Raw genomic sequence first — 27,720 nt, 5'->3', positions numbered from 1 at the left:
AGTCCCAAGAGGGCCACAACACCCACCGCCACCACACCCGGGCCCCTGCCCCCCCGAACTCCCACCCCCTGACCTCCCCCGGACTACCACAGAGGCAGCGCAGACAAAGACAGCGGACATTCAGAAAACGCACCAGCCTCACAGACTTAACACCAGAGAATGTCTTTGTCCAATACAGGCTCAAAATGACAACCCTCCTCTGCATCCTGACCATCAATGGCCACAGGCTGACGGTACCAACCAGGGATGTGGAATTCCTATAGCCCGACGCCCAGGACACATTGTTTGGGGTCAAGGGCAACAAGTTTTCATGGGTATTTTGTCCTTGGGACAAGTAGGCCCAACCCCCTACAGCACAAACTCTTTTGGCTGTCAGTTTACAGTACCACATAATGGATCAGGGAAGAGCACTGTCTGCAGTTAAGGTAATATTTCTGTCAATAAACTAATGCTGTTCAAACTTGGATTCATAGTTTATTAATTGAAACCCTTTATTATTAGGGTAAGCGCTCTAAATAAATGTTGTAAACTCTGACTGCACTACTGTCAGTGGTTCCAGTACAAAAATGTGTACACAGGTTTTCAAAGTTTAGCAATATGAGGCGATGTATAATGCTCTCAGAATGCTCTCTGATCTGATGCACATATTTTCAGAAGCTTCAAAGCAAGATTAATGATTCTTTTCTTTTAAAAGAAAATGTTCATACAAAAACGAAAGCAGGAAAAAAAATGTTTTGCTAAACTACTGTAAAGTTGTGGGTACCATTTCTCTGCAGCATCATTTAGTAACATGTGGATGCATGCTAGTATTTCCCAAAAATATTCATAATGGAAAATCGGTGTAACCAGTTTCAATAAGATTATGGGAAACAAACAAAAACAAGCATTGGCAAAGCCAGTAGGTCTGAAATTAGTGGCCAGCTTTTTAGTTCAGTCAATCTGTGATTTGTTTTGGCATGGTTTTTGTAAAACCTTATTTGTGTAGGAGCTGCCGGGCCCTCGCCATTATAACAAACATTGGCAAAAGCAAAAATAATTTTTGGTCTCAAAAAGCACACACTGCCACAGTAGTTACTGTCACTGAACAAAACTACTTTGTGTGCGGAAATGCTCCTAGTTAAAGAGCAGAATGCTGTCACTCACAGTGAAGCCAGCCAATACAGAAAGAGAGAGACAGAATTTTAATAAACACAAAAGGTTATGGTCAACGCCATACTAAATTAGAGGCCCAATTTATAAAGAAATTCTCAAAAGTGCACCCATGGTATATGTTCTTCCATTAAGTGCAGCTATATGGCTTTTGTGAATTCCTACGAATTTACAGAAGTAGGACAAGAAATAGTACTCCTAGAAAATATCTGTGAACTGTATTTTAGCATGAGCAAATATGCATGTGTAGATTTGCTCATGCAAAAATGTGAGTGTTTGCAAGTACACTTTCCCTCCAACCACTTTTTCCCAACTCCAGAAGAAGATTTACTTTATGTCTGCCATTGTCAGGAGTAAATTTCTAACATTTCTCTGTAGGGGAAAAGATTAGAGAAGAGTTGTTGAAAATCCTTAAAACATGCAGTTAGTTGTTTTGCACAGACTCAAAAGAGCATTCTAACCCTGAAGCTATTTCTTACCACTACATTCAGCCCCCAGTATGTAGATCTACGGAAACGTGGCAAAATAGGGGGATTGCAAGTATTCAAACACTACTATGGTATGAGCCCTGCCCTAATCAAAGAGGCTATGTCAGAGCTCATATATAATGAAATGGATGCCATAATTTGTCGCTGCACTACATGGCACCAAAGGGACAAGTGGATTTTGTTACAGGACAAGTAGATTTATGAAGCAACCTGCCCCATGGACAAGTAGATATTTTATTAAATTCCACACCCCTGCTTATGTTTCCCAATTCACGGATGTCATCGCTGTAGCCATTCTGACTTGACAGTTATTGTTGTCTCAGAGTCATGACTCCAGCAACGACAGCCATGGATTTTTGGAGGGCATGGGGCGGACTGTGGATGTCCGTTAGGGAGTGTAAGTGGTCCCTGATGGGACTTAGAAACCCACGCATGGCATCTAGTTTGGCTGCCATGAGGCCGAACCCCACCGGCACCTGTTCAGCCAGCTCCTTCTGGTGGTCTAACACACGGCGTTGGAACAACATGTGTTCTCAGGTGAGGTGCTGTGAGCCAGACGTGGTGGTGGGTGCTTCCTGCTGTGTGGTCTATGCAGGGGTGGGCTCACCTCGATGGTGTTGGGCTGCCCTGCTACTGGAGGTGGGGGTTGGAGGTTGTCCATGAACCTTTGGAGTTTGTCTAGGTCGATGTCCTGGGGGTCGTCTCCGTCATCACTGACGTGTTGTAGGGTCTGCAGGAGGTGTTGATTGCCCCTCTGCAATGTAAAGGGGAGATGCAGTTTCACAGTGTGTTTCATGTATGTTTACGCATTGGCGAAGTTTACATACGGACTGCATGACAATGGACATTGTGGCTGTTTGTGAGGAGATGCCTTTTTGATGCGGGACAGTGGACATTAGTACTACCTGACAACTGTGAGGTTGTACTCGTACATTGTCATCTCACAGTTTTTTTCTCTGCTTTTCTGGTGCATTTTCCCGCATGACGTGTGGGAATACCAGGGCTGTCGCTGGTTATCGCTGACTTTATTTTCGCGGTTTGGGATCGTCGCTTTTTTCGCGTTTTGCATTTTTTGGGCATCGTGTTAATTTTACCGCGGTCATTTGACGTGTTATTGTGAGACTATCGCATGGTACCACCGTGTTGAGAATATCACGTTGACAAAGCGTTATTTTCACACGATAGACTGCAATGTTCAAAGTTGCGTTAAGCTAATTTTGCGATTATTATCACACGTTCTTGAGAATATCCCCCTTAGTACTTCATTCCGAGTAATAACATTTTTGTAACGTTTTTCCAACTACATCCATCTCCAGAATACTGCTTTAGCATCTTATACTTTCGCACAATTGGCCATGAGAGAACATGCAACAGAGCACTTAGCTTTCGGGAAACAGCAGCTCGCATTTAAAGCAGCAGTCCACTCCCTAACACATTGCTGTGTAACGTCCTCACCAATAGCCAAAATTGGTTGCTAAAATGCCTTATAAGTCGGATTGATTTTGGGAACACAACTGGAGTCCTTAATGCCCATTAAGGAGTAACAAATGCATACAAAGAGATTGATTGACAAATAAGCCCAAACTATCTTTGTGATCGGTATTAAATTGATCAGAGATGAAACACAAGTTTATATAATGACAATGTTTCAAATACAAATTAATGAGTGGCATTTGTAAGTGCAAACTACGAACCGGTACCTTCCTGTACAGCCGACAAATATACTTTAATGGATCAATTAGAAGACATAATTAGCTTGTTAGGACCATGCAAATTCTCAGATAAGCAAAAATAAGAACTCTTTTTGGCCTAAAGTGGAAATGGTCCACTAGAGCAGATATTGCTTTTTTCTATCCTTGTACTTTGCTACTGGAGTGCGTAAAATGCTTAAACATTGTGTGGATAAAGAAAAAAGCTGGAAGATTGTGGCCTGGTTCTCTCCATCATCCCCCTGACAGAACAGAAAGAGGTATTGAATTTTTAACAGGTCCCAAATGCAATGATGTTTTCTAGAATGGAGCGGTTTCACTACTACTTTACATGTTCACTAAACCTATCTGCTTGTTGCTTCTGCAGCTTGGAAGGTGAACAAGACAACAAACATTTCAAGAGCTAATTTTAACAAATGTTCTGCTTCCCAACACAAGATCATACCCTCCTTAGATGTACTGTAGAATTTTGCATGTACTCGCTCGGATAGCCACTGAGGACATACACCTGAAGTTGTGCTGGTCTTGTTTCTGTTGCAGTGTAACAAATGTTCACCAAATAGCAGTCACAGCAAACATGAATTACACTTGGTCTGTAGGACAGCTCTGTTATGTACTGTACTTGCATTTTTCCTTTTAATGTGCATAGTCAATAAGTAATCGTAGGAAAGTGAATTATTAATAGGGGTGGATGTTAGTACACCAAAAGTAATAAGGTTCCTACCTTCTGAGATCTGGTTAAAGTTTCAATAATTTACACCTGAGCTCAACCCTTGGTACCTCTACCACAAAGCAGACACGATTAACTTAAGAAAATGTGTTAAGCATTTAAAAGTCTCAGACAATTTAAAAAGTCAAAAACACAACACAATAAAAATCCCACTCCAATGTTTAAAAATAGAGACTTAAGCTAATGAACAAAAGTACATCAAAAGACAAAAATCCAAAAAGTTTCTGTAAATAGCTGCAAATGTTGGGATGGTAGCCTACAATGGACGGCAGACCACAATCTCTACATTTTTGTTTGTTTGAAAACTTTACTTCGGTCAAACACCATAAAAGTCGCAAATCGAAATGCAATGCTTGAATTCGGAGTCAATACAGTGGTTCAACAAGCTGATTAAAGTACAATGTAAAATTACTAAAAGTGACATAGCAAATACAGTGAAAGTTAATAACACCTTTGATTAAAATGTTAGTTAAAATAATAGATTAAAAATTATTACAACCTTAAAATGACAAGTGGACTTTACAAATAAGTTAGAATATGGGGTTTTACATAAGGCATACAGCAATCAACTCCAAGACTGCTAGATTAAACCTTAGCTGAAGTCTTTACATATCTAAAAATAACTAGATCCAGAGATGTCGAAATCTGAGGAGAAATTCATCTCAGCCAGTGAGGGTTAGGTGCGGAGTCTTTACACTGGATCGGCCAAATGCTCTCTAGGAACTTGGCGATTGAGAAGACAATACAGGGAGATTTGCTTTCCCAACCAGGATTTTTTAAAACAAATTTTAAGTAGCCCATGTCCAACGAACAGACAGATGCTGCTTTAAAAGAAAAATGTTTTCTGTTGGGAGCACATCGATTAATCAGTCCATGATCCAGAGGACCATTACATGCTTGTCCCTGCCACCCACCCACTTCACCCTAGGCCATCCAACAGGCTGTAAAAACACCCCAAGGCTTCGGCCCCACCGACCTAGAAGTAATATGAATTCCAAACCCTCACCGTATACATATTGCTTACAAGAATACTGTTCCCCATGTACAAAGACAGTTAAAGGTAGGGATTATGAAAATACTATTTGTTTCCACTCTACCAAGAGAAAAAGTTACTCAATGCCCTATCAGGATCTAGAGATCAGAGTCCCCACAGCCACCTGTTAAGATTAGAGTTCTGAAAAACCCCAATATCACTGAAATTCTCAGAAAATCTACCTTTGTTGATTGAAGTCCCACTGCCCCAGTTCCCGAAAAACATTCCTGTCTATATCCTTCTTCACATGTAGTAGGCACATTAGATTAAGCAACCTGGCAACTGCATTCAGAATGGCGGTTCTTTATACAGAAAACTGTGATAGCTTTGAGGTAGGGGTGATTCAAAGTGGCCAATCGAAATCAAATAGGGCCATCCTGCAGACTGCTAATGTATTTAAAGATAGAGGCTAGTAGAAAAGGGAGACCTTTTAATATCTTAAGAGTCTGTAATGTCAAAACGGAGGAAGGTGATAAGACAGCTGCTGGCTGAGCGGTGTGTGAAGCGCCATGCCTAGACAGAACCCTAGCTGAAGCGCTACAAGACCTTGTCTAATGGATTTGTGGACTGTCCCTCCAACCCATAATGTTTGGTAGAGCTATTATAACATCTAACTGTACGATGTTCTTACAGTGTGAAATACTGAAAACTGATCTACTGTTAATGCAATCCCTGATCCTCTTTGCTGCATATGCCAGTATAACCCATTGTGCCAAGGGACTGCTCCTTTTTTAGTCTTCCAAATCCCCCATCAATGGAGTCTAAAGGCTATGAATGAGCTACTAAGGCTGTTAAAGATCCCACTGGCAAGAACATTGTGAGCTTGCAGGAGGTTCAGGCAGGATCCTCCGAGGGTCGAAAGACCTGACCTCCTTGGCTTCCCCTCCTCTGGGGGCGAACTGACTCACCTTCCATGTCCCCCGCCTCTGCTGGGGCATTGCATAACCCATCTCACTTGGACATGCCTTCAATGGATACAACAGCATTGGGGCCCTCTGTTGATGGCTTTGCATCGCAACAGAATCACAAAGATAACAGCCAGTAAGAAACTGCAGCAGGGGTAAGAAGGTGAGGATTTTTTCCCTTTGCCAACACGGTCTTGGCTATCTCAGCCTCACAGGATTCTGAGTTCACAGAGGCGATTGATTCAAGGGACATTCATTGAGAAAATGGTGAGCGCTCAGATAATAGGCAGGTTCTACACAACATAGTAAAGGTGTATGCTGGGTCAGAATCTGAAATAACCAAAAGGGATGTATCCTCCCCAGCCTATTGTGGCTCCTGGCATACAAAGGGGTGATTCCTGGTCCCGCAACAACTTCTAATACAATTATTAATAATGCCCTTGAACCTGCTGCAATATCTTGCATACCTTTTTTGCACTCCTTGCACCTCCAACACCTCTATTAGTACCTCCACACAAGCAGAAACAGCTTCCACTGGTATTAAAAAGAATACCCACCAAGACTGGGGAGACCTATGTTATAGTACAGCTTGCACAACTCATAATGGAAGCTGGACCATTCCATGTGCCAAGCATTTAATCAGAAACACTGGATACCACCAATTATGGTTTAGATAGACCCTCTGCTGTATTTGGAATGTTAACCGGCGCTGTAGGAGGAGGTGGATGAGAGTTGGTGGTTTAAAATGCAGCACTCTGCAAGAACCCCAATACTTTCTTCTCTCAGTTCTGATTACTCAAATGAGGTTTCAGTCTGGGCTGGGGTGGAAGGTGCGAAGGCTGAGCGGAGGGTGCAGGGGCAATGCACTATGGACAAGTTAGAAAAAATTGAAAAAGTAACAACAGGCACCAAAGCTGCAATAGGACGTCTCAGCTAATGATCTAATTGAAATAACCATCCTGCAGCACTCAACTCTGCTCCAATCTCAACCAGTGCAAACAAATGGGAATAGTGCAAAAAGTTAAAAGCAGCAGCAATATCATATCTTGTCATCAATCTATAATCTTCTTTGCCTGCACCAAGAAGAGTATAAAAATTCAGCTGCGAGAGAGGAGCCTAGCGCGCAACCAAGATGGCCGCGTAGGTGCGAGGCTCCCGAGGACCTCCGTGACCTCCTACACATATCCTGAAAATATCCTGTCCTAGATGAGGGGACTGTTTTGGTGAGCCCGAGCTGAGGTGGCACCCGTTTTCCGCTTCCAAATTGGACCTCGGACACCGGCGGGAACATCGATCGAGGTTTGCGGCCTTCTCCACGCCGGACCCCGGATTAGATCTGTGGGGCTATCCGGAGACAAAGTGAACAACAGCGGCGGGCAGGGCTCGGCGACTCGCGTACCCCGCACTTTCACTTTCGCTTTTGCATCCTCCTTGCTGTCTTGGCGAGGTTGGGTCGCGGGGCACTGTGAGGTGGTGTGGCCTCGTTGGGGTACCTTGCCGGCCCGCCGGCTGTGATCCACCCCGCAGGTCTGCGGTGGCCCCCCCCGGAGCCCGTGACCCGGCTTGCCTGCCCTTTACGATGTGATTGGCACGATCTGGGGACTGGAACCATGTCCACAAAGCAAGATGGTGACCGGGCAAAGGTGAAATCGACTCGACGTGGCGCAGCCCAGCAGTCTAACAGTATGGACCGCTACACCCTCCAGAAGGGATCTCCTGAGGTGCCGCGTAGGTCCCCTGAGGGCCCGGCTGATGCTCCTGCTCTGCCCGCGGATCTGACCCTGCGGGATGTCATGGGTGCTATCGCCGAGATGAAGGCCTCGGTGGGCCAGCGTTTTGATACACTGGCGCAGAAGATAGACTCGGTCCTCGTGGATGTTGGCTTGGTGAGGGCCGATCTATCCAAGACCAATGATCGGGTCGATTCTTTGGCCCACACCACATCGGGCCTCACGACAGATGTGGCGACCCTCCAAAAGGAGGTGCGCCGGCTTGGCCAGGCGAGTGCGCTGATGGACCGCCGCTTGGAGGATTCCGAGGGTCGGGCCCGGAGGAACAATGTCCGCATTATCGGGGTGCCTGAGGGACGTGAGGAGGCGGCGGCGGACCTATTCGTGGAGGACTTGATTCTCACTCATCTCCAGCCCCGAGGGCTGAGTAAATTCTTCGCGGTGGAACGGGCCCACAGGGTTCCCGGGGGAAGGCCTAAGACCGGAGCCCCTCCGAGGCCTCTTATTGCCCGGATTTTCAACTTTCGGGACAGAGATGCTATTCTGCAATCCTCCAGACTACAGGGACCGGTCAGACTCGACAACATGGACATCAATTTTTATCCGGATTTCACTCCAGCGGTCCAAAAGCAGAGACTGAGCTTTCTCGGAGTCAAACGTCGTCTACGGGACCTTAACCTCAAGTATGCGATGCTTTTCCCAGCTAAGTTGCGGGTGGAGGTGGACGGCCGCACGCACTTTTTTGATCGTCCCGAAGCGGCTGGGGACTGGCTGGATACTTTGTCTGGGGATCGGGCTCGGGGGGTGGTGGGGGAGCGGTTGGGGGAGAGGGCTCGCCGGATCAGGACTGAGGGACTAATATTAGGCCTCGCTCTGGACAAAATTGATGTCACTTTGGACTGTTCGTCTGTTCGAGTAAGTTCCCCTCCTGTGGAGGTCGTGTGGGGTCTCTTGGGGGTTCTCCCTCCTCCTCTGGGGGCTTAGTTAGTTTAACCATCTATGGGGCGACAGGCACACTGCACTTTGGGGGGGCTGTTTGGGCTCATGCAGGGGTGCAGGGAGGGGGGAGTTCCGTTGGGGTGGGTGGGTTGGGGTGGGGTGTTGTACGTTTTTACCACAAGGCAAACCCTTTTTTGTATTGGTCTTAAGGTGCTCTCCGGGGGACGAATGATGGCTTTTGTGTGTGATGGGGGGTAGGGACTTGAATTTGTTGTCCTGGAACGTTAATGGACTGGGGGATAGGATCAAACGAGGTGTGGTCCTGCAGTATTTGAAACGAATCTCACCCGATGTAGTCTTTCTGCAGGAGACACACCTTATTGGTAATTCTTTTTGTGCCATGAATCGGCGTGGCTACCGTTTAGTGGCCCACTCGGGCTTCACGTCGGGCTCACGGGGTGTGGGCATCATGGTGAAGAACTCGCTCCCGTTGGAAATTGATGAGGTGCTCCATGATGATAGGGGACGCTATGCTGTCTTGGTGGGAAGAATGGAGGGCAAAGTAGTTGTCTTTGTATCAGTATACGTCCCACCGGGGCTACAGTCGACCACTTTTGCGGACCTGGGGCGCCTCCTCCTTGGCCTTCCGGGGGGGCTTCTGGTGGTGGGGGGGGACTTCAATGCGGTGGTTTCTGGGACTGTGGATCGTCACCCCCCTAGGGACCTCCCCCGGGCACAGGCGTGGCTGTCCGGCCTCTTGGATACACTGGGATTGGTGGACTTCTGGCGCTTAAAACATCCCACGCAGCTGCAGTACACTTTTCACTCGGGGGCCCATGGTAGCCTCTCACGGCTTGATTATGTCCTTGTCCCGGCGGCCTATGTTGGGAGGGTAGGAGAGGTGCGCCATTTGGCGCGGGGTATTTCAGATCACTCCCCGCTCCTGTTACACATTGATGTCTGCCCGAGGGGTGAGGGCAGGGTAGTTCCAATCAATGCTTGGTACTTGCGCGACCCCATCATTCGCGCTGACTTGATTAAATCCTTACAGCGATACTTTGATGAGAATGTGGGGTCCGTCCCTTCGGCTATCTCCCTGTGGGAAGCCTTCAAGACAGTTCTCAGAGGGGAGGCCCTATCCCTTATTTCTCATGCCCGGAGGCGCGAGCGGGAGGAGGTGACCCGGGTGGAGGCCGAAATTGTCGAATTGGAGGGTGATCTAGAGGGTGGGGTGACAGATGCTGCGCTACATGTCCTACAGCTTAAGCAGGCGGCCTACAGGGCCCTCGTCACGGAGGCGGCCAGGGGCCTCAGTAGGGAGCAACAGGGGCGACTGTATGATGTGGGTGATAAGGCTGGTAAACTGCTCGCGTGGTTGGATAAAAAGGAGAGAGCGAATCGTGTGGTCCCGCTGATTGAGAGGATGGATGGTGTGAGTGTAACCGAGCCAGAAGAAATTGTCTCCTGTTTCGCGGATTATTTCCGTGAAGTGTATTCCCCGGTTTCTCCCTGCTCGGAGGAGGATTCCCATGCCCTGCTTAGGGATATCGCGCTCCCTTCCCTTTCGGAGGAGGACAGGGTGTCGTTGGATGCCGCTCCCACCTCCGACGAAATTGCCCTCGCCATACGCTCGGTCGCCTCTGGCAAGGCCATGGGCCCGAATGGCATCCCTATCGAGTTGTATAAGTTGCGACAGGATGCATTGGCACCCCACCTTCGCGTGATGTTCCTGGCGGCCCACTCGCTGGGCTCCCTCCCGCTGGACCAGCGTTTGGCTACAATCGTGGTGATCCACAAGGAAGGGAGACCTCGGGACCGGGTTACATCCTATCGGCCTATCTCGCTCTTAAATGCGGAGCCCAAAATTCTTGCCAAGGTGCTGGCCAATCGGCTGGTCGGCGTGGTGGGCGATCTGGTCCATCAAGACCAGTCCGGCTTTATTCCCCATCGCAACACAGCCCTTAATCTGCGGCGCTTGCACGGGGTGCTCGCACGTGTTCCATTCGTGCGGGAGCCGGCCATACTGGCGTCCTTAGACGCCACCATGGCGTTTGACACGCTGGAGTGGCCATACATTTGGGCGATGCTGGCGAAGTTTGGATTTGGCCCGGGTTTCATCAGTTGGGTCAAATTGTTGTATTCGGGCCCATTGGCGCAGGTAGTGGTAAACGGAAGAGTATCGGCCCCATTCGAGCTGGGCCGGGGCACGCGGCAGGGCTGTCCCTTGTCGCCGCTCCTGTTTGCGCTGGCCTTGGAGCCCCTGGCGGAGTGGCTGCGGTGGGAGCCTTCCATCCGTGGTCTCCGTTGGACCCCCGAGTACGAGGACCGCGAGTCCCTATACGCTGACGACATCCTTCTGTACCTAGCCTCCCCACGTAAATGATGTTTTACGTTCATTTGGCCGCAACTCAGGCCTTGTCATCAACTGGGCTAAATCATGTGTGTATGTGCTCTCCGGGGAGGCTCTCGTCCTCCCGCGGGGCTGTCCGATCCAGATTGCCGCTCAGGGGTTTAGGTACCTGGGTGTCTACATTACTCTGGACCCGGAGGCCCGCTACGAGCGGAACTTGCTTCCCCCCCTCCAGCGCTTGAGGGAGGACGTCGCGCGCTGGCGGCGCCTGCCGCTTTCGCCGCTCGGCCGAGCGGCGCTGTTCAAAATGATGTCGTTGCCACGCTTCCTGTACGCTCTCCAGAACACTATGGACTTAGTCCCGGCGCGCTACTTCCGTGAGGTTGAGAGTCTACAGCGCCGCCTGTTCTGGGACGGGAGGCCGCGTATTGCCCTGGCGAAGTTGACGCTCCCATGGTACGACGGGGGGATTGCCCTCCCGGATATTAAACAGTATTACTGGGCCTCCCAGTTAGCTGCAATCAACCATGGCCTCTATGGGCCCGCCTTGAACCCGGCATTTGAAATGGACAAGATGCTACTGCCCGGTGGCGACTACAATCGAGCGCTCTACTCTGGCGCGCCCGACGCTCGCCTGACGGGACCTACGCGTGTCATGGTGCGAGTATGGCACGCGGCTAATGCAGCTATGGGGTGGAAGGACCGTTTGACCCGGGCGTCACCGCTGTACGCATCTGAGAGGTTGGGCTCCCTGTGGACCTCGAAGGGCTTCGAGAAGTGGGACATGATAGGCATCAGTAAAGTCGGGGATCTCTGGACGAGGGGGGGATTTAAAACATTCGAGATGCTGCAGACGGAGTTTCAGCTGCAGGACAGTGAATACTTTCGGTACCTGCAGGTCCGTCATGCACTGGGCTCCGTCTTCCCAGACGTTGCCTCCATCCCGGAGTCTTCCCCCCTGGAGGACAGAGTGCTAGATGGCCATGTCCCAGACAGCACGATCTCCCTTATTTACAAAAAGCTGATCAATGACCGCTCGGGCTTGCTAACTGGCCTCCGAGAGGCCTGGGTTGCCGATGGGCTGGAGCTGGACGACGAGGACTGGACCTCCGCAGTGGCCTCTCCCAAGGAGGTGGCCATACCGGCTCGCCTTCGCTTCGTCCAGCTTAAGATACTCCACCGGGTCTACATGACGGGGCCAAGGCTTCTGCGTATGGGCTATGCTGAGGATGGGCTGTGTAAGCGTGGGTGTGGTGCTTTGGCGACCTTTCTGCATATTTTGTGGGAATGTCCGAAGGTGGAGCGATTTTGGCGTGGTGTGCATGAGGTCCTGCGAGTGGTTACGCGTGTCGCGCTGCTGCCTGAAGCGAGGAGGTGCCTGTTGAATGTGTGGGAACCAACTGACTACTCGGCTCCGCAGAGGTGGTGGGTGACTCTGGGATATATGGTAGCTAAGCGTGATATTGCTCAACTGTGGGGATCCCAGAAGCCCCCGGCGGTGTCGGCCTGGAAAGAACACATGGACTGGTGCATGTTTCGAGAAAAGGTGGTGTATGTGGCGAGGGGTAAGCCTGGGACATGGGTGAAAGTATGGGGCCCCTGGAACGCCTATCGTGGGGGTATCTGCGCGCCACCACTGCTGCCTGCTGCCTCACCAGCCCCGTCCCCTTAGCTGACTCCTTCCCCCAGCCCCGGGCACAGGGTTCCCCCAGTCCTTGCTCTGTTCCCCTTCCCCTCTTTAGACTCCTGTGTCTACTTGGGGTCCCCCATTCGGGGAGCACGTGCTGCTACTGTCGATTGCGGGTTGCCTTGTGGGTGTGGTTTTTTCTTGTTGTTTGTATAAAATGAAACCGTATTGTGGGGTCTGACTGATATAGCCCACGGCATTGATACCTCCTGATTATGCTCCTCTGCACACCAAGTGTTTTATGAACGTATGTCATATGCTCCTGTCATCCTAGCGGCCGGCCGGAAGGTTGTAGGCCCATACCTGTATATTCTTGAGAGCTGTAATAAACGGTTTCAAAAAAAAAAAAAAAAAAAAAAAATTCAGCTGCACACAAAACTTCTAACTTAAAAAAACAAATAGCAATTTGTTGTATGCCTAAGTAACTTGCTTCAATTGATACTTAATTACTGAGGCTGACCAATGGAATTCAAACTTTGAAAATAAAGTGCAGTCAGTTAAACAAAAGGCCCAGGAACAGTTGACCAAGGACTTGTGCTGGAATGTTTAAGATCTAGAAAACTGAATACGCAGGAATAACCTTTGAGTCCTGTGCATCCCAGGAGCAACAGAAGGGAACAGCCCTTGTGGATTAAATGTATATCTGATCCAACAGGCTTTAACTGGCTTCAGTGAATGGGATATTGATTGTCAAACTCATGGGCACATCAATTTCAATTTGCCAGAACCAAAAGATACATAGACCTTTTCTAATTTTTTGGGGAAATTCCATTTTCTGACAGCTTCTCTATCAGACTGCCTTTCCTAACAATCCGGGTGAATTAGGAAACCCGTTCTGTTTCATAAGATCGGATTTCTGCCAAGCCACAGTTTCTGGTCACTGGCAACATCGGTGATAGATACCTTTGTTACAGGATGCAGAAGCTCAGGTATTCTTTCACGAGCCAGTCAAATTAAAAATCCTCCATAAAGATCAGACTTATTTCTGGACTGCCTGGCCACAAGTCTAACCTCTCTTAATCAATGGTCAAAGAACCATCTAAATAACAATGACTAATGTATATAGTGTATGTCTTTTACTCTGTGGCCCCTTTCCATCTCCTTTTCTCCAGTTGTTAGGGTTTGGCGACAAATTAGGAAGACCTAAGAGAAAAGCTAAAAATGTCAATAAGAAAACTGCAATATTTCTGCATGGTGCACCTCTCTCACTAAAGGTTGATACACTATGGGTAGGGTATGAGTAGGTCTTGTCTCCAAGAGACTACCTTGACTGAGGTACAGTCCAATAAATTATATATCCTTGGAGATTATCTGATATACATCTTAGAGCAGGTGTCAATTTTAATGCGTATTAATTCCTGGACTTCTGTCCAATCCAAACAGGACAGGACAGGCCAGGCCTGGGAGGTGGGGAATCACTCAGTTAAGCAGAGATGGGCTAACTTTCACACTATTTACTCTATATGATGCTAATATTGATGACCTGCAGCAGTTCCTTATTGAATCTACTTGCAGGGATAATCCACTGAATACAAGTGTGGATTTTAATGTGACTCTTTAGCCACACATTTGTTCTACCCATATAGATAGAGGTACACACAAACACCAAACTTGCGCCGCTGTTGAACATCTGACCGATTCATAGCCTGCAGTTTACTAGATCGATCTTGCTGCCCAGGGTCCACATTTTACCCTCCCAGGCAATACTTCAGGATAGTTCCGATACTTCTATCCAAGCTATAGCTCTACATAACTCCACAACTATATTTCCAAGTAGCATATCAGATCATAATCCTTTTCTCATGACAATATCTAATGAAGGTAGCAACCAGGTCAACCAGTCAACACTTGCAGGTGGATTTTTGAAGGTTTCACTGAGAACCAGGGATCTGTTTCAGATACCATTATACGGGACGTCATGAAAGCGGTTACACAAGGCAGTGACACTCTGCTATACCACACGCAAGGATTCAAAAGCTCATAAAGAAATGGCTTTACTTCATCAGTCACTATTGACTTTTGAAGTTTGTCATGCTGATCTTTACCAAAAGAGGTCTGAATTAGAGATATCGCCACTAAACAAAAATGTAAGTCTGATTAAAACAAAACTTCAGCAATTAGTTTGGGGAAAAGAGGTCTAATTGGCTTGTAATACAAAACGTAAAACACGTGGAGAAGAAAAGCACACAAAAGCTTACTTCTCCACTATATTGATCAGTATCTGGAACATTTTGGATAAAGTACTTACACGGAAAATGACCAGTCAGGTGTGTCTCCACTATATATTGCTATTTGCACTCTACTTAGAACATTATCTGCAACATCAAATAGGTCTTGGCCGTAACTAGTCTAGCACCTTACCTGGATGACATAGCAATCTTTACATCCAACCTGGAACTGTCTATTTCGGCGCTCGAAGGGAAAGTTGCCACCTTGTGTGCACTTTCTAGATATAAGCTTAATATATCCAAAACTCAAGTTTTGTATAATCACTTTGGACCACCAGGGGATGCTTGCTATGAAGACTCCACCACTTATCTGAGTGTTTCGGTATCCCACTTTATGAATAAAGCAATTGTTGAATTATGACCCGCTCGTCTAGAAAATCAAGCAGCATTGTGAGCAATGAAATCTGCTACCCCTAGGTTTCATAGGGAGATGTAACCTAATCAAGATGATGGTATTGCCCAGATTTCCTGCATCTCTTCAGAGAAAAACCTTTGTGCCTACCAGCTCTTTTCTTCTTAACAGTAGAGCTCATGGAACAAGTCCATTTGGATATATATACTCCTGGAAATACATTTTCTCCAACTTCCATAAGATAAGCGGGATGGGCTCTTCCTATTCTCAGACTGTACTACTGGGTTGCCTTTCCTGATTGGCTCTCCACGATTATGCTTCTTCGAGATGCATAAGACACACAATTGATGGACGGAATGCCGAACAAATCAAAACATTCACCCCCAGTCAAGAGATCTGGGATAAATCCATCATTCTTTTGCTCACCATGCCCTACCAGTTAAGACCTGGCCATATGCAAATCAGTCTTGACCCTCTGCCTCATGGGAACAGTCCAGCCCGAACTGCCTAGCAAGGTCCTACCTGGACCGGAAACAAGCATCCTTGGACCAGTTTCGGGGTTTCACCCCTTATCAGCCAGGATAGCTTGAAACCAGTGGCACAGTGAGCCATGGCATCTATATACTGTTCTTTGCTCCCAAATGAGTTTTATCGGCCCTTACTACTTTAAGCGCACCCTTTTTTAAAACCCTTTCAGTATTTTTTGTAATCTGTAAAAATATAAAGGACAAATTGCCCATTCCTCCATATAACTATATAAACGTCTCTCTGGGTATCTCAAATCACTCACCCATCATACATGATTATTTTTCTGATGAATTAGCAAAATCTGGTAACAAAACGTCGGACAGTTATTCGAGGGTCAACAAACATTCCATTTCTTAATCAATATCATTGTATGCTGGTCCTTCTACTTAAATAGATACAGATGAGACTTTTATTTGTAAACCAAATCGTAGATAACTTGCGGTTGCCCAAGATTAGGCTTGGGCGTAGTTCACAGAGTTTTGCTACGTGGAACTCCGCGAAGTTACAAAAAACTCTGTGAAGTTCAGCGAGTGGCAGAGTGCAGTGCGAACTGCAGTTTGTGCTGGTATTTCTGCTGCTCGGGTAGAAATTCTACCTGAGCAGCAGCTCGTGCTGGTGAACTTACCGTTCGCAATCGCGAGCGGGGAAAAAACTCTGCTGCACATTGCGAAGGGAGTTATCTGCACTCCGCGAGCTCCGCGGAGTGCGGAAAACTCAGCGAACGGAACGAAGTTCACCGCCCAGGCCTACCCAAGATACCATGTGCTGAACTGCTTTGCAGTAATGATAAGGTTATAGACACGACATACAGGCTGTTCATTCAAAACCAGCCTAATAATCTATCTGTTCTAGCACAAAAATGGTCCAGTAAAACATCTAAGGAGATTGAGGTCACCCATCTAGATGAATCAATTGATGCCGTAACGTTTCTAGACATAAACTATACCATTATAAGGGCACTCTGGATCTATACTATCTACCTAAGAGAACATTTAATTGGAGACGTCACCCTTTTTCCAATTGCTTTCGTTGTGGGAAACATACATTTGACATTACTCACATTTTTGTTGCATGCAGGTGCATGGCCAAGTATTGGGTATGTGTGTTTGAAGAGATCTCTAGCTTGATTTAGGGTAGAGTACAATATGATTAATACTTCTCCTGCCATAGTTGCCAGAAACAAAAAAGTAAAACAATGCTTCACAAATGGAAGGAATGGGAACATCTAGGAGGTGACCATTTAAAAGGAGAAACTAAGTGAAAACAATACACATTTTTCTGAAATAAAAACATTAAAATGATACTTCACATAGTGCAGAGGGAACTCTGATAATTCTGATCAATCATAGAGGTTACTAAATGTAGTTTGCATAAAAGTGCTACAAGATCCTCTTTTCACAAGACAGAAACAGATCTCGGAATAATCAAACTATGAAACGTCCGAAAAGGTTAAGACTTTAAAAAATTGAAACTCGGCCCTAGAATTCCATTACAAAGACGCAGCATTTTAGTGAACACAAGAAAAAGATGAATAGCTACATTGAACGGGAACACTACATTGGCACCCAATCAATTATGTGAACTTAAAATATTTGTTTCGTTCTGGGTAGTAACAGTTCATTTGATAAGCCATTTTAGGGGCTCACATGAAGGAACGCAAGACAAAATCATCTGACAAAAAATTAACAATGAAACCTTAAGGGTTATATCTTTAGTGCAAATAACCTGGATGCAAACATACTCAAAATATAGGTATCGGAAAATCTAATTTCAAAAACTGAACCTAGAACTTTTTCTAAAGTTCAATTTTCTAGAGAAGCGTAATATAATCAGTTAAAACAACGGGATACTGCATATCAATAACAAAGAAACTGACAGACCGAAAACTGGAGCATTAATTCTCTTCTCCACGAGATGGCCTGCCCTTCTGAACAATAAGCAATGTGGAAAACAAAAATAAAGCAATTTCAGATTTAGGGTTGTTCTTTTCATTTTTAACTCATGAGGTCACGGTTTTATAAAATAAGTGAGTGTGGTGTAAACACTGTGCCCTAGAGTGCATAATAAAGAGTATTAACTGTTCTATATGTTACTTTATTGCTTCCAGGAAATTCAAAATGAAGTGATTTTGTTTTTTTGTTTTTTTAAATGCGCACACTGAAATGACTTGTACAATCAACAAACATAAGAGCACCTAATTCTTTGGCGCACAAATAACCAGTATGAAAACTAAAAGCTCGCACTACCTTGTAAGTGGTTCCTTGTATGGCTTGTCTACTTGGTACATGTGCACGTGCAAATCTGTAGGAGTTTCATCATCGGTTACCTATGAATAAAATATAATTCACATTTTGAAATGTACCGATAGAAAGGTGCGTATTTAGGCAATGCTAAAAACAACTCAATTAGTTACTTAATACACTGGACTTTAAGAGTAATCAATAATACAAATATCAATAAAGAAAACATGGCAGCGTTTACATGGTCCTGTAAGGTCAGCTGTCACCACGTTATTAATGTAACTTTGGTAGAGACATCTGTAAGTTTAACAAAGATTAAAAAAAATACTTTTCGATGATGTATAGTCTATAAATAGTTTGCAAAGTGAAATAAACAATTACGCAAAGGCAACTCTAGGCTTGTCATATGCAAACTTCATTGAGTATACTGGTACAGTAGAACAAGCACTAGAAAACAGAAACATCTTTTGGTTGATGCAGCATAGACAAAACAGGGACAATGGCGTGAACGTCCAACAAGTGTGTGCACATAATGATACTGCTGCCAACTACGTAATTCAACAGGCATGCGCATGCCTGATGACATATGCGCACGCCATTTTGTGTACTTGATTTTGTGTTTATTCACCAATCCAAGAGACGGGAGTCACTTGTATGATGTATTTTTTTTATTTATTGCTCCATGCGTAAAAGTACTTTTTAGAAAGCGGAGCTAGTTGCCTGGCAGCCAATAACAACCGTGAGGCCCTCCGAAAATTAAAATATTTAAAGGGCCACAGGGTTTGGGGGTGCAACAGAGGAGCAGGTGGATGGAAGAAACGTGGAGTGGGCAGTGGAGCAACAAGTTGGGCAGAGAATGGCTGGAGGAAAAGGGAACAACCTGGAGCGCATGGTGTGGCAGGCATTGTACCCTGGCTTTTTGATTGTACGTTGTGAATTCCTGTATCCAGATTGGCAGACACTAGAGAATGGATGGATGAAGCTGCCCTTAGGAAGCATTTGTTAAAGTGGGACATTGGCTGCTCATATGTTTTCGGATTAAGAACCTGACTAAAAGAACAATACATATGAAAAGGATCTACTGGAGCTAGTAGTTTTGCTTTGGACTGATTGTATTTACATGTGTGGTTGTTGCCTCTATTTTTCAGTTTAAAAAGCTACGAATTAATGTAAAAAAATCTGATCCTCAGCTTCGGAAGTGACCAATTATATGCTGATCCGAAAGTGGTCAGGACCTAGCCTACGTGGTTTTCCTGCACATACTATACCTCAGGGCCATCTGTAAACATGTAATTATTTCTCTCTCACATAGCGCTTCTACGGCCCTCATGTTCACAAATCAGGCACCTAGCTGATGATTCAGCTAGTAAAGATCAGTGGGTTGACCAGCTGCTGCACAGATTTGCTAATAACTACAACAAACAGGTTCAGAATGAGGAGGGTACATTAATCTGTAATTCTTCAATGGATGATAAAAGGAGTATCAAGAAATTCGAAACAGAACAGTACTTGCAGGACGTAAAACCTTAAGACTGCTGCACGGCGCGCAATATAAATACATTATCATTTATGAGGTGCAACCGAATCATAAGACAAGATTTTAGTTTTCTAACGCCATCAAGACAAAATCTTGGCGGGGCAGAGAAAGAGGAGTTTCTATTATTTAACCAGCGACAAGAGCGAGGATTCAAGTTTTGTGATGCCAATGACAACCATGCAGCCTTCAAGAACGCCAACCGCAGACACCACCAACTCATTCGAACCGTAAAAAAGAACCTCCTTCAAGGAACGCATCGACAACGCACACAACAGCAAAGAGCTCTTCAACATCGTGAAGGAACTCGCCAACCCCAGCTCCAACGACATCCTGCCGCCACAAGACCTCTGCGACTCTCTAGCCACCTTTTTCCAGAGCAAGATCGCAGACCTCCACGACAGCTTCAAAACCCAGCCCTCCACGTCAGCCACCGACACCCTGGACTTACCGGCCCGCAGTCGCACCATCCACCTGACCTCCTGGAACCTCGTCAACGTCGAAGACACCATCAAGACCATGAACACCATCCACTCCGGCTCACCATCAAACCCCTGCCCCCACCACATTTTCTACAAAACTAGCTCCATCATCGCACCCCAACTCCGGAAGATCTTCAACAGCTCATTAGAGACCGCCACCTTCCCGGAAAGCTAGAAACACGCAGAGATCAATGCCCTACTCAAGAAGCCCAAGGAAGACCCAAAGAACCTCAAGCACTTCCGTCCCATCTCCCTGCTCCCGTTCCCGGCGCAAGTCATCGAGAAGATAGTCAACAGACAATTGACCCAAGTCTTCGAAGAAAAAAACACCCTGGACTTGACCCAATCCGGATTCTGTAGCAACCACAGCACCTAAACCGCCCTCATCGCCACCACCGACTACATCAGGGCCCTGCTGGACAATGGCGAAACCGCGGCCCTCATCCTCCTGGACCTCTCGGCCGCCTTCGACACCGTCTGTCACCACACCCTATGCACATGCCTCTACATCGCAGGGATCCGCGACAAAGCCTTGGACTGGATCACCTCCTTCCTCACTGACAGAACCCAGAGTGTCCGCCTGCCTCCATTCCGATCCAAAGCCACCAAGATCACCTGCGGCGAACCCCAAGGATCATCCCTCAGCCCGACCCTCTTCAACATCTACATGACACCACTCGCCAACATCGTTCGATCACACAACCTCAACATCATCTAATACGCCGATGACACCCAGCTGATCCTCTCCCTCACCAAAGACCCCGCCACCGCCAAAACCAACTTCCACGAAGGAATGAAGGCCGACACCGAATGGATGAAGAGCAGTCGCCTGAAACTGAACTCGGAAAAGACGGAGGTCCTCATCCTCAGCTCCACCCCCTCCACCTGGGACGACTTCTGGTGGTCGGCCTCGCTGGGAACTGCGCCGAAAGCCACCGACCACGCATGCAACCTGGAGTTCATCCTGGACAAATCTCATCAATGACCCAGCACGTCAACGCCGTCTCCTCCTCCTGCTTCAACACCCTCCGCATGCTTCGCAAGATCTACACATGGATCCCCACCGGAACCATAAGGACGGTCACCCAGGCCCTTAACACCAGCAGGCTGGACTACAGCAACGCCCTCTACGCGGGAACCACGGCCAAACTCCAGAATAAACTCCAAAGCATACAGAATGCCTCCGCACACCTCATCCTCAACAACCCCCGCCACAGCCACATCACTGCCCACCTGAGGGACCTGTACTGGCTCCCCGTCAACAAGAGGATCACATTCAAGCTCCTCACCCCATTCTCACTAAGCACTCCACGACGCCGGACCAGCATACCTCAACAACCGACTCACCTTCTACACCCCCAACTGCCAGCTCCTCTCACCTCGCCACCGTCCCACGCATCCACCGAACGATCACTGGCCGCAGATCCTTCTCCCACCTCGCCGCCAAGACATTTAAAACCCTCCCCATCCACCTGCGACAGACCCAGGACCTGCTGACCTTCAGGAGACTTCTCAAAACCTGGTTGTTCAAACAGTAGCAGCCCCCCCCCCCCACCCCCCCAGCGCCTTGAGACCCTCACGGGTGAGTGGCGCGCTCTACAAAGGATTGGTTGATTGATTGACAGTTTAAGGATCTGGTGTCCACAATATCATAAACCGAAAAGCTGCTAGGGTGGCCCGAAATTTCATAAATTAAAAGAGACAATGGTCCCATCATGGTCTACAAAGTCTGACATGCATTTCAGAATTTGACGCATCAGCGTGGCCCAGTGGGGGCAAGGCATGTAATTAAGGATAATTATTGGAGCCATCTGCGCAGCGCAATGCCTATGATTAAGAGGTTGTACCTCGAAACGCGTCAGGCTACAATTGTACCTGAGATGTTTTGCTTGTTTGCCAAGGAAATAAACCGGATGGTTTCTAAAGCAGAGTGCGTCCTTGCTCGATGGGGACTTTTGTTGAAATATATATATATATACACACACACATACATATAAATATACACATACATATAAATATATATATACACACACACACATATATATATATATATACACACACACACACACACACACACACACACAGACACAGAGAAGTGCGGGCAGTGGCACTACACTTGCCTGCCACAATACGTGTTTATTTTCACAGTGAAAGGGCAGGTGGACGCAAGGCCAGTCTTGGGTGCGCATGATCTGTGTGGGTGGGTGTTCTGTGAAGCTTTCTCATCTCAGGCACCTAGCACCTGTTCGTAGACAAATGACGCAATTCCCCCGGGCACCGCGCGACGGACCGGCTGCAGCAATGCGTGCAAGAGAAGAGGAAGACTCGGCCCAGGTGCCGCACTGCAGAGCTTGGCATCGCGATGGCGGAGGCGCCCCGGGGGTCACCAAGGAGTTAGATGAAAGGGAGTCACCCAGTGGAATGACACTTTCAGTAGTACCCGACGAGCCCGCTAAGGCGCAGATCCAAGCACCGAGCTACTTTCCATTTACAGCCAGGGCACTACTGGGGCCGGAAATACTTCGATTTTTTCCCCTGAGACCTAGGCCAGTTCGTTGGCGGCTTCTTGGTCTTAAGTTGATTCAGTTCGTTTGCCTTTGTCAGTCCAGTTGCATTGTCTTTGCACGTTTCATTAAAATGAAACCTGAAAATAGAAGTGTAAAAAAGCAACATCGATGCATCTACTTCATTGATCCTAATCCTAAATGGAGATTTCGAGTGGTATTTTCAAGTTTGCTCCAACGCCAGCGGATTCGCTAGGCCGGTTATCATTACGAGACTGATGAAACTACCTTTGATAACCGTTAGGATGAAGAAGAGCTCTTATAAAACCTTTCCGGAGCATAGATAGGCCAAATAGTTATTTTGCACCAGCCAGCCAGTACAACCGTTTGTCAAATACTTTTATATTTAATTTGTAACTGTCGCTATGTCTCATCTGACTTGGTTTTCTGAAAAACGAGATGCTATAAATAATACTTCTAGAAACTGAAACCTTTATTGCGTATTTGCTACCCTCTTTCCGACCTCGGAGGAGCATAGGTCAGGTCATTTCTTCCACTAATAGGAGTAGGGAGGTAACTCACTTCCATTGGTATTTTTAGGGGCACGTAGGTTGCTTTATTTGGTAGCCTGAAGCAAATTTCTAGAATATCAGCAAGTGCGTGGCTGGTGCTTACCGTCATCTCTGGATAGTTTAGACAGGCAGCATAGTTACTTCCTGTGCAGGCTGGATTGTAGTGACTATTCTTTGCTGAGGATGTCGAGACAGCGAGGGTTGTACCCACCACCGAACCCTTCTAGAGAAAGAGGGCTCGGTTGCTGCAATCCAGTTTGGGGAATTGCCATTGCAGGCAGTGTGTGGTGCCAGCTGGCGACTGGGCAGAATGAATGGGGGAAGAGGGCAGCAGCCTCCTAGTCATTTCCGAACTTTGCACTTATTGTTTTACAATTTAAGCATTGCTTGAACGGATGCTTCACTACCCACACCCTTTGTGCACTAGGGCATTTCACTTTACCATACACATAAGTAAAGTGCTTCTGGTCAGAAGAGATAAGAAAAGCACTTAATTGTTGCAGTACGAATGGTGCTTTGAACCAGAATTTCAAAAGGTTTGTCAAACCATAGGATAAGCTTATTATAACATGTAGGTTTGAGCATCCTGGCATGGCAAGGCACTCTGTCATTCTGTTTCTCTTTCTCTGGATTTTCACTATGTTTTTTCTGTTTCGCAGCAACGCACGAGGCTTTTTCATGGTGTGTACTTATTTATTGGTGGGCCTATCCCCTAAACTCATAAGCTAATAAATAAGCTCCCATTATCAGGCAGTATTAAAGGACACTTATTAAAAAGATATGGAAGTCAGAAAATGTTATTAAGTCAAATGAATGTTTCAGAATATTGCATTCATGATTTTATTATAATAATAATAATAATCCTCATTTGTAAAGCGCGAACATCACCCGTAAGGGTCTCTAGGCGCTGGGGGCCCTCGGAAAGATTCAGCAAGCTATTGCCCAGAGTCACATGGTGCTGGGCTAATCTGCCGCTGGCGCTGGGGATCGAACCGTGATCCCCAGATTCCGGAGTCAGTCGCCCTGGCCGTGGCGCCACACCTCTTTATTAGAGATAATCATATTACAGAGCATAAACTGGGCAACAAAATTCTAGAATGCTGCATTATTTACATTTAAATCGTCAATCAACTCAGAAAACAAGGCTGAGACCTTTCTTGAATTACCAACACGCCACTCTAGTTTTGTTCTCTAATTTCATGGGTATCGATAGTTTGAGCTAATGCTATATTTCCAATAGTCTTTCACCTCTTTTTAAATTGAAGACCTGTTATGATTTGTAATGTCCCCCAATTTAGGCTTGGGTAGCCACCTAACCTTTCACCTAAGTTTACCGTGCCATTGTACCACATAACAGGTTTGTGCGGACCTTTACCTAGTTAGGTACTGCATAAATGTTGTGTGGTTTTCTCCAAAAACGAGACGAATTTATTATGCATGAGGATTCTCAGAAGAACAGCGGGACTACCATCTCCTGCATCTTCTGTATAAAAACTAAGTATAATGGTCATCCCTTTCGTCATCCTCAGCCGACATGATACAGCAAGGTAGAACACCTGAGGGTACCTTTTGGGTGTATAAGCACCATTTCTTGGCTGGGGCAGGCAGAGGAGAAAGACTTCCATGCGGACGCAAGATACTGAGGTCCCTGCACGCGGACACTCCAGCACGCAGTGGTTGACATCCCTTGAGGGGTGTCTGTTCGAGACCAAGATGGGGTCCTTCATTCTCGCACACCAGGTCATGGGGTTGGTTCTATCCTAGGGAGATTCTTGGCTATACACCTACATACATGCTAGGTACATTTAGGTAGATTCAGTTAGGATTAGCATCGTATGAGTACATAGTTTTACATTCATGTATCTATATATCTACATATATCTATTGCTTTACCACTATGGTAGAAATCTACCATCCAATTACTCTTTTGGTGTTCAACAGTGTTTATATCTGTTTCTGTCTTATGGTTGTTACAGCACACATATTTTACACTAGAATGACACAGGCTCAATAAATGCTTATTGAAAAGTCACCATTGTTTATTTTGTGTATCTCTCTGAGACAAAATGAGCATGAGTGACTGAGCGAAAACTACAATACTGTTTCCACGATCCCGAGGGGTCAGGGTTGTCATGTTCGATAGTTGCCAGAAACTATTCACTCCTTGGTAAGAGGAGTTCATAGTGGCATTGTGAGCGAGCTGCTATACAGGCAAATGTATCTGGTAGGGGTTGTCTGGAATCAGTCTAGACACCTATCTCACAGTTTATGTTGTCTAAGCTCGCAGATCCTATATAGTTTTATAGGAATTACACAACATTGTGCAGCCAATGTGGGTTTGGTTCTTATTGAATGGTAAAATCTGAGTAGTTTAGACATGCTTTCTCAAGAGACCCCTACTCACATCTACCCAGAGACGTTTGGAGTGGGGTTGGGGGGGGACACACCGCAGCTGATTAGGCATATCCTACGTATTGGCTGCAGGTTTAGTCAAGCTTGAAGGATTGTTGTTCCCTACACTGTGCATAAAACCTCATCTGCTTTTCCTTGAAACTATTTTCAACAATGCCTATCCAAGGCGACGCAGCGCCAGCATCACATGCGAATGCAGCAGGGAATGAGGAGCATTAAGGTGAGCTAAGCATTTCAGAAAATGTCAGAAATGCACTCTGCTTAAAACTAGCAGAGGTTGGAGTCTCAGCATTAGGTAGGACTGTAACATTCGTGATTGAGGCACACGAGTCATTCAGGACAGAGGTATTCTATTCGTGGGTCAAATTCCAACCTGCAGACACACGCACAAAAACATTTCTTTCTTATATTCCGGATGAAATACCAGACGAATACTGTTCATATGAGGACATTGAAGTTCCACTCAGTTACCAGGAGCACATAAGCTGGTTTAAAGGTGCCCTCCTACACGTAATGGATAAAGTAAGACTCGGCGCGCCCAGCAGAGACGGAGCAAATTCGTCGGTCATAGCAGCTTACACATCACATGAAGACATTGATACAATGCCACTAGAAGATTTAAGTCTCATAGACAAAAAAGTAATAAAACTTTACAGAAATTTGACAGTTCATTATGAGAACATTGACACTTCAACCAACAAGGGTTATACCAGCAGGACAAATACATGACATGGCAGCTAGAATTACTCCACAACACTGAACGCAGTTATGGGCAGAATGCCCACTAAATGCGAGCAGATGCCATTCTGGATAGCTCACAAAATTACAGTTAGAGGCAGTGTTCCATCACACAGGCCCTCAAGAAAAACAGAGAATGCAAACAATATGCCTGTAAAATGAGGATATCTCCTCCATTAGAGGACTGTACCTCTTGGGGTAAGGTTTTCGCTGCCATTTATACCAGAAGTCATGGGATCCCTTCAATAGAAGTGATACCAGACATATTGGGACAGATACAGAATGAGTATGGAGCAGCACCTGCTCTGAACTTGGGGATTAAATTGTTAGGACATTTTGCCTAGGTTTCTACGATTATGTCAGCAAACACAAAAGGAGAGTCCGCAACGCCTGTGGGATTTTACTCCTATACAACAAGAGCAGGAATTACCTAAAATTATCGAAGAAACGTATGCCGAATTAGGTAGAGATAATTTGGGACCTAGAGCAACTAAACTTCAACTCATGGGTGGTCCGGAAAAGGATAACCCCAAACAAGCACCTGTTTCTTCCAAGAAGAAATGGGAAAATAAAAAACAAAAAAAATAGAGAGAATAGATCACAATTAAGGGGTGGGTCTTCTCAACATGTGCCCTCCAAAAGGAGGGAGAACCTTGGGGATCGTGATAACATTACAAAACCTGACAGATATCAGAATACTGATACACGTTCCTCTCGTTCCTTTCAGGGTCCATCAACAAACTCCAAGAGGGAAGGACGGCCAGAACACAGATCAGAAGAGCGAACAAAGTCCAGAGATACACATCGTACTTCGGACTATAATATCAAAACCGAAGATAAACCAAAATCAAATCCTCAATTTAAAAAGTAGCTGGCCTTAAAGTAAGAAATGCCCAGGCCGCTGAAGACTCAACCTCTGAATGGGGAATGGGCTCTGACAATGCTAGACAGCGCAGCAGAAGTAACAATAGCTCGCCAGAACTTGATGGAATTTCTGGTGACAGCGGTGTTGAATTAACATATCACGGTGGAAACACCTGATACTAGGGTAAGTGTCCCACATCAGTTATACAAAATAACACTCCATATGGAGGGGGACATAACAAGGAAAGTGTAAGCTCTCTTTCCTGAGAACCTGTCTTTTGGATACAACATTCTTTTATCTGAACAAAATTGGCTGCCTGAATTGGTTATGAATCGCCACATATAGATGTCATGAACAAATATTACAAATATATAAATGTAGGTCAAACAGTGCTCTCTTTTTATAGTTTTCACAAAAGGATTTTAACTCTACAGTAGAAGACAGAAGAACAATACATTTAAGGTTGCATGATCTTCAGTATAGGAAATTAAGATTGTGCATTTATACAGTGTTTTCAGCTACTCAAATACTGTAACCTATACTGT

The 27,720-nt window shown here is 46.1% G+C and overlaps 1 protein-coding gene across 4 annotated transcripts in view; it reads right to left on the bottom strand.

The window, feature by feature from the left end:
- Window positions 1-27,720, bottom strand: part of PIK3C2A (phosphatidylinositol-4-phosphate 3-kinase catalytic subunit type 2 alpha) — a 780,848-nt gene that overhangs the window by 590,090 nt on the left and 163,038 nt on the right. For all 4 annotated transcript variants that reach the window (XM_085648082.1, XM_085648085.1, XM_085648083.1 and 1 more), the window contains one exon: window positions 18,075-18,154. In XM_085648082.1, the coding sequence (XP_085504208.1) occupies window positions 18,075-18,154 (80 nt within the window). The remainder of the gene's footprint in view (window positions 1-18,074; window positions 18,155-27,720) is intronic.

Source organism: Triturus cristatus, chromosome 3_2 (assembly GCF_964204655.1).
Source record: "Triturus cristatus chromosome 3_2, aTriCri1.1, whole genome shotgun sequence".
Lineage (NCBI taxonomy): Eukaryota > Metazoa > Chordata > Amphibia > Caudata > Salamandridae > Triturus > Triturus cristatus.
This window is presented reverse-complemented; position numbering and strand designations above follow the sequence as displayed.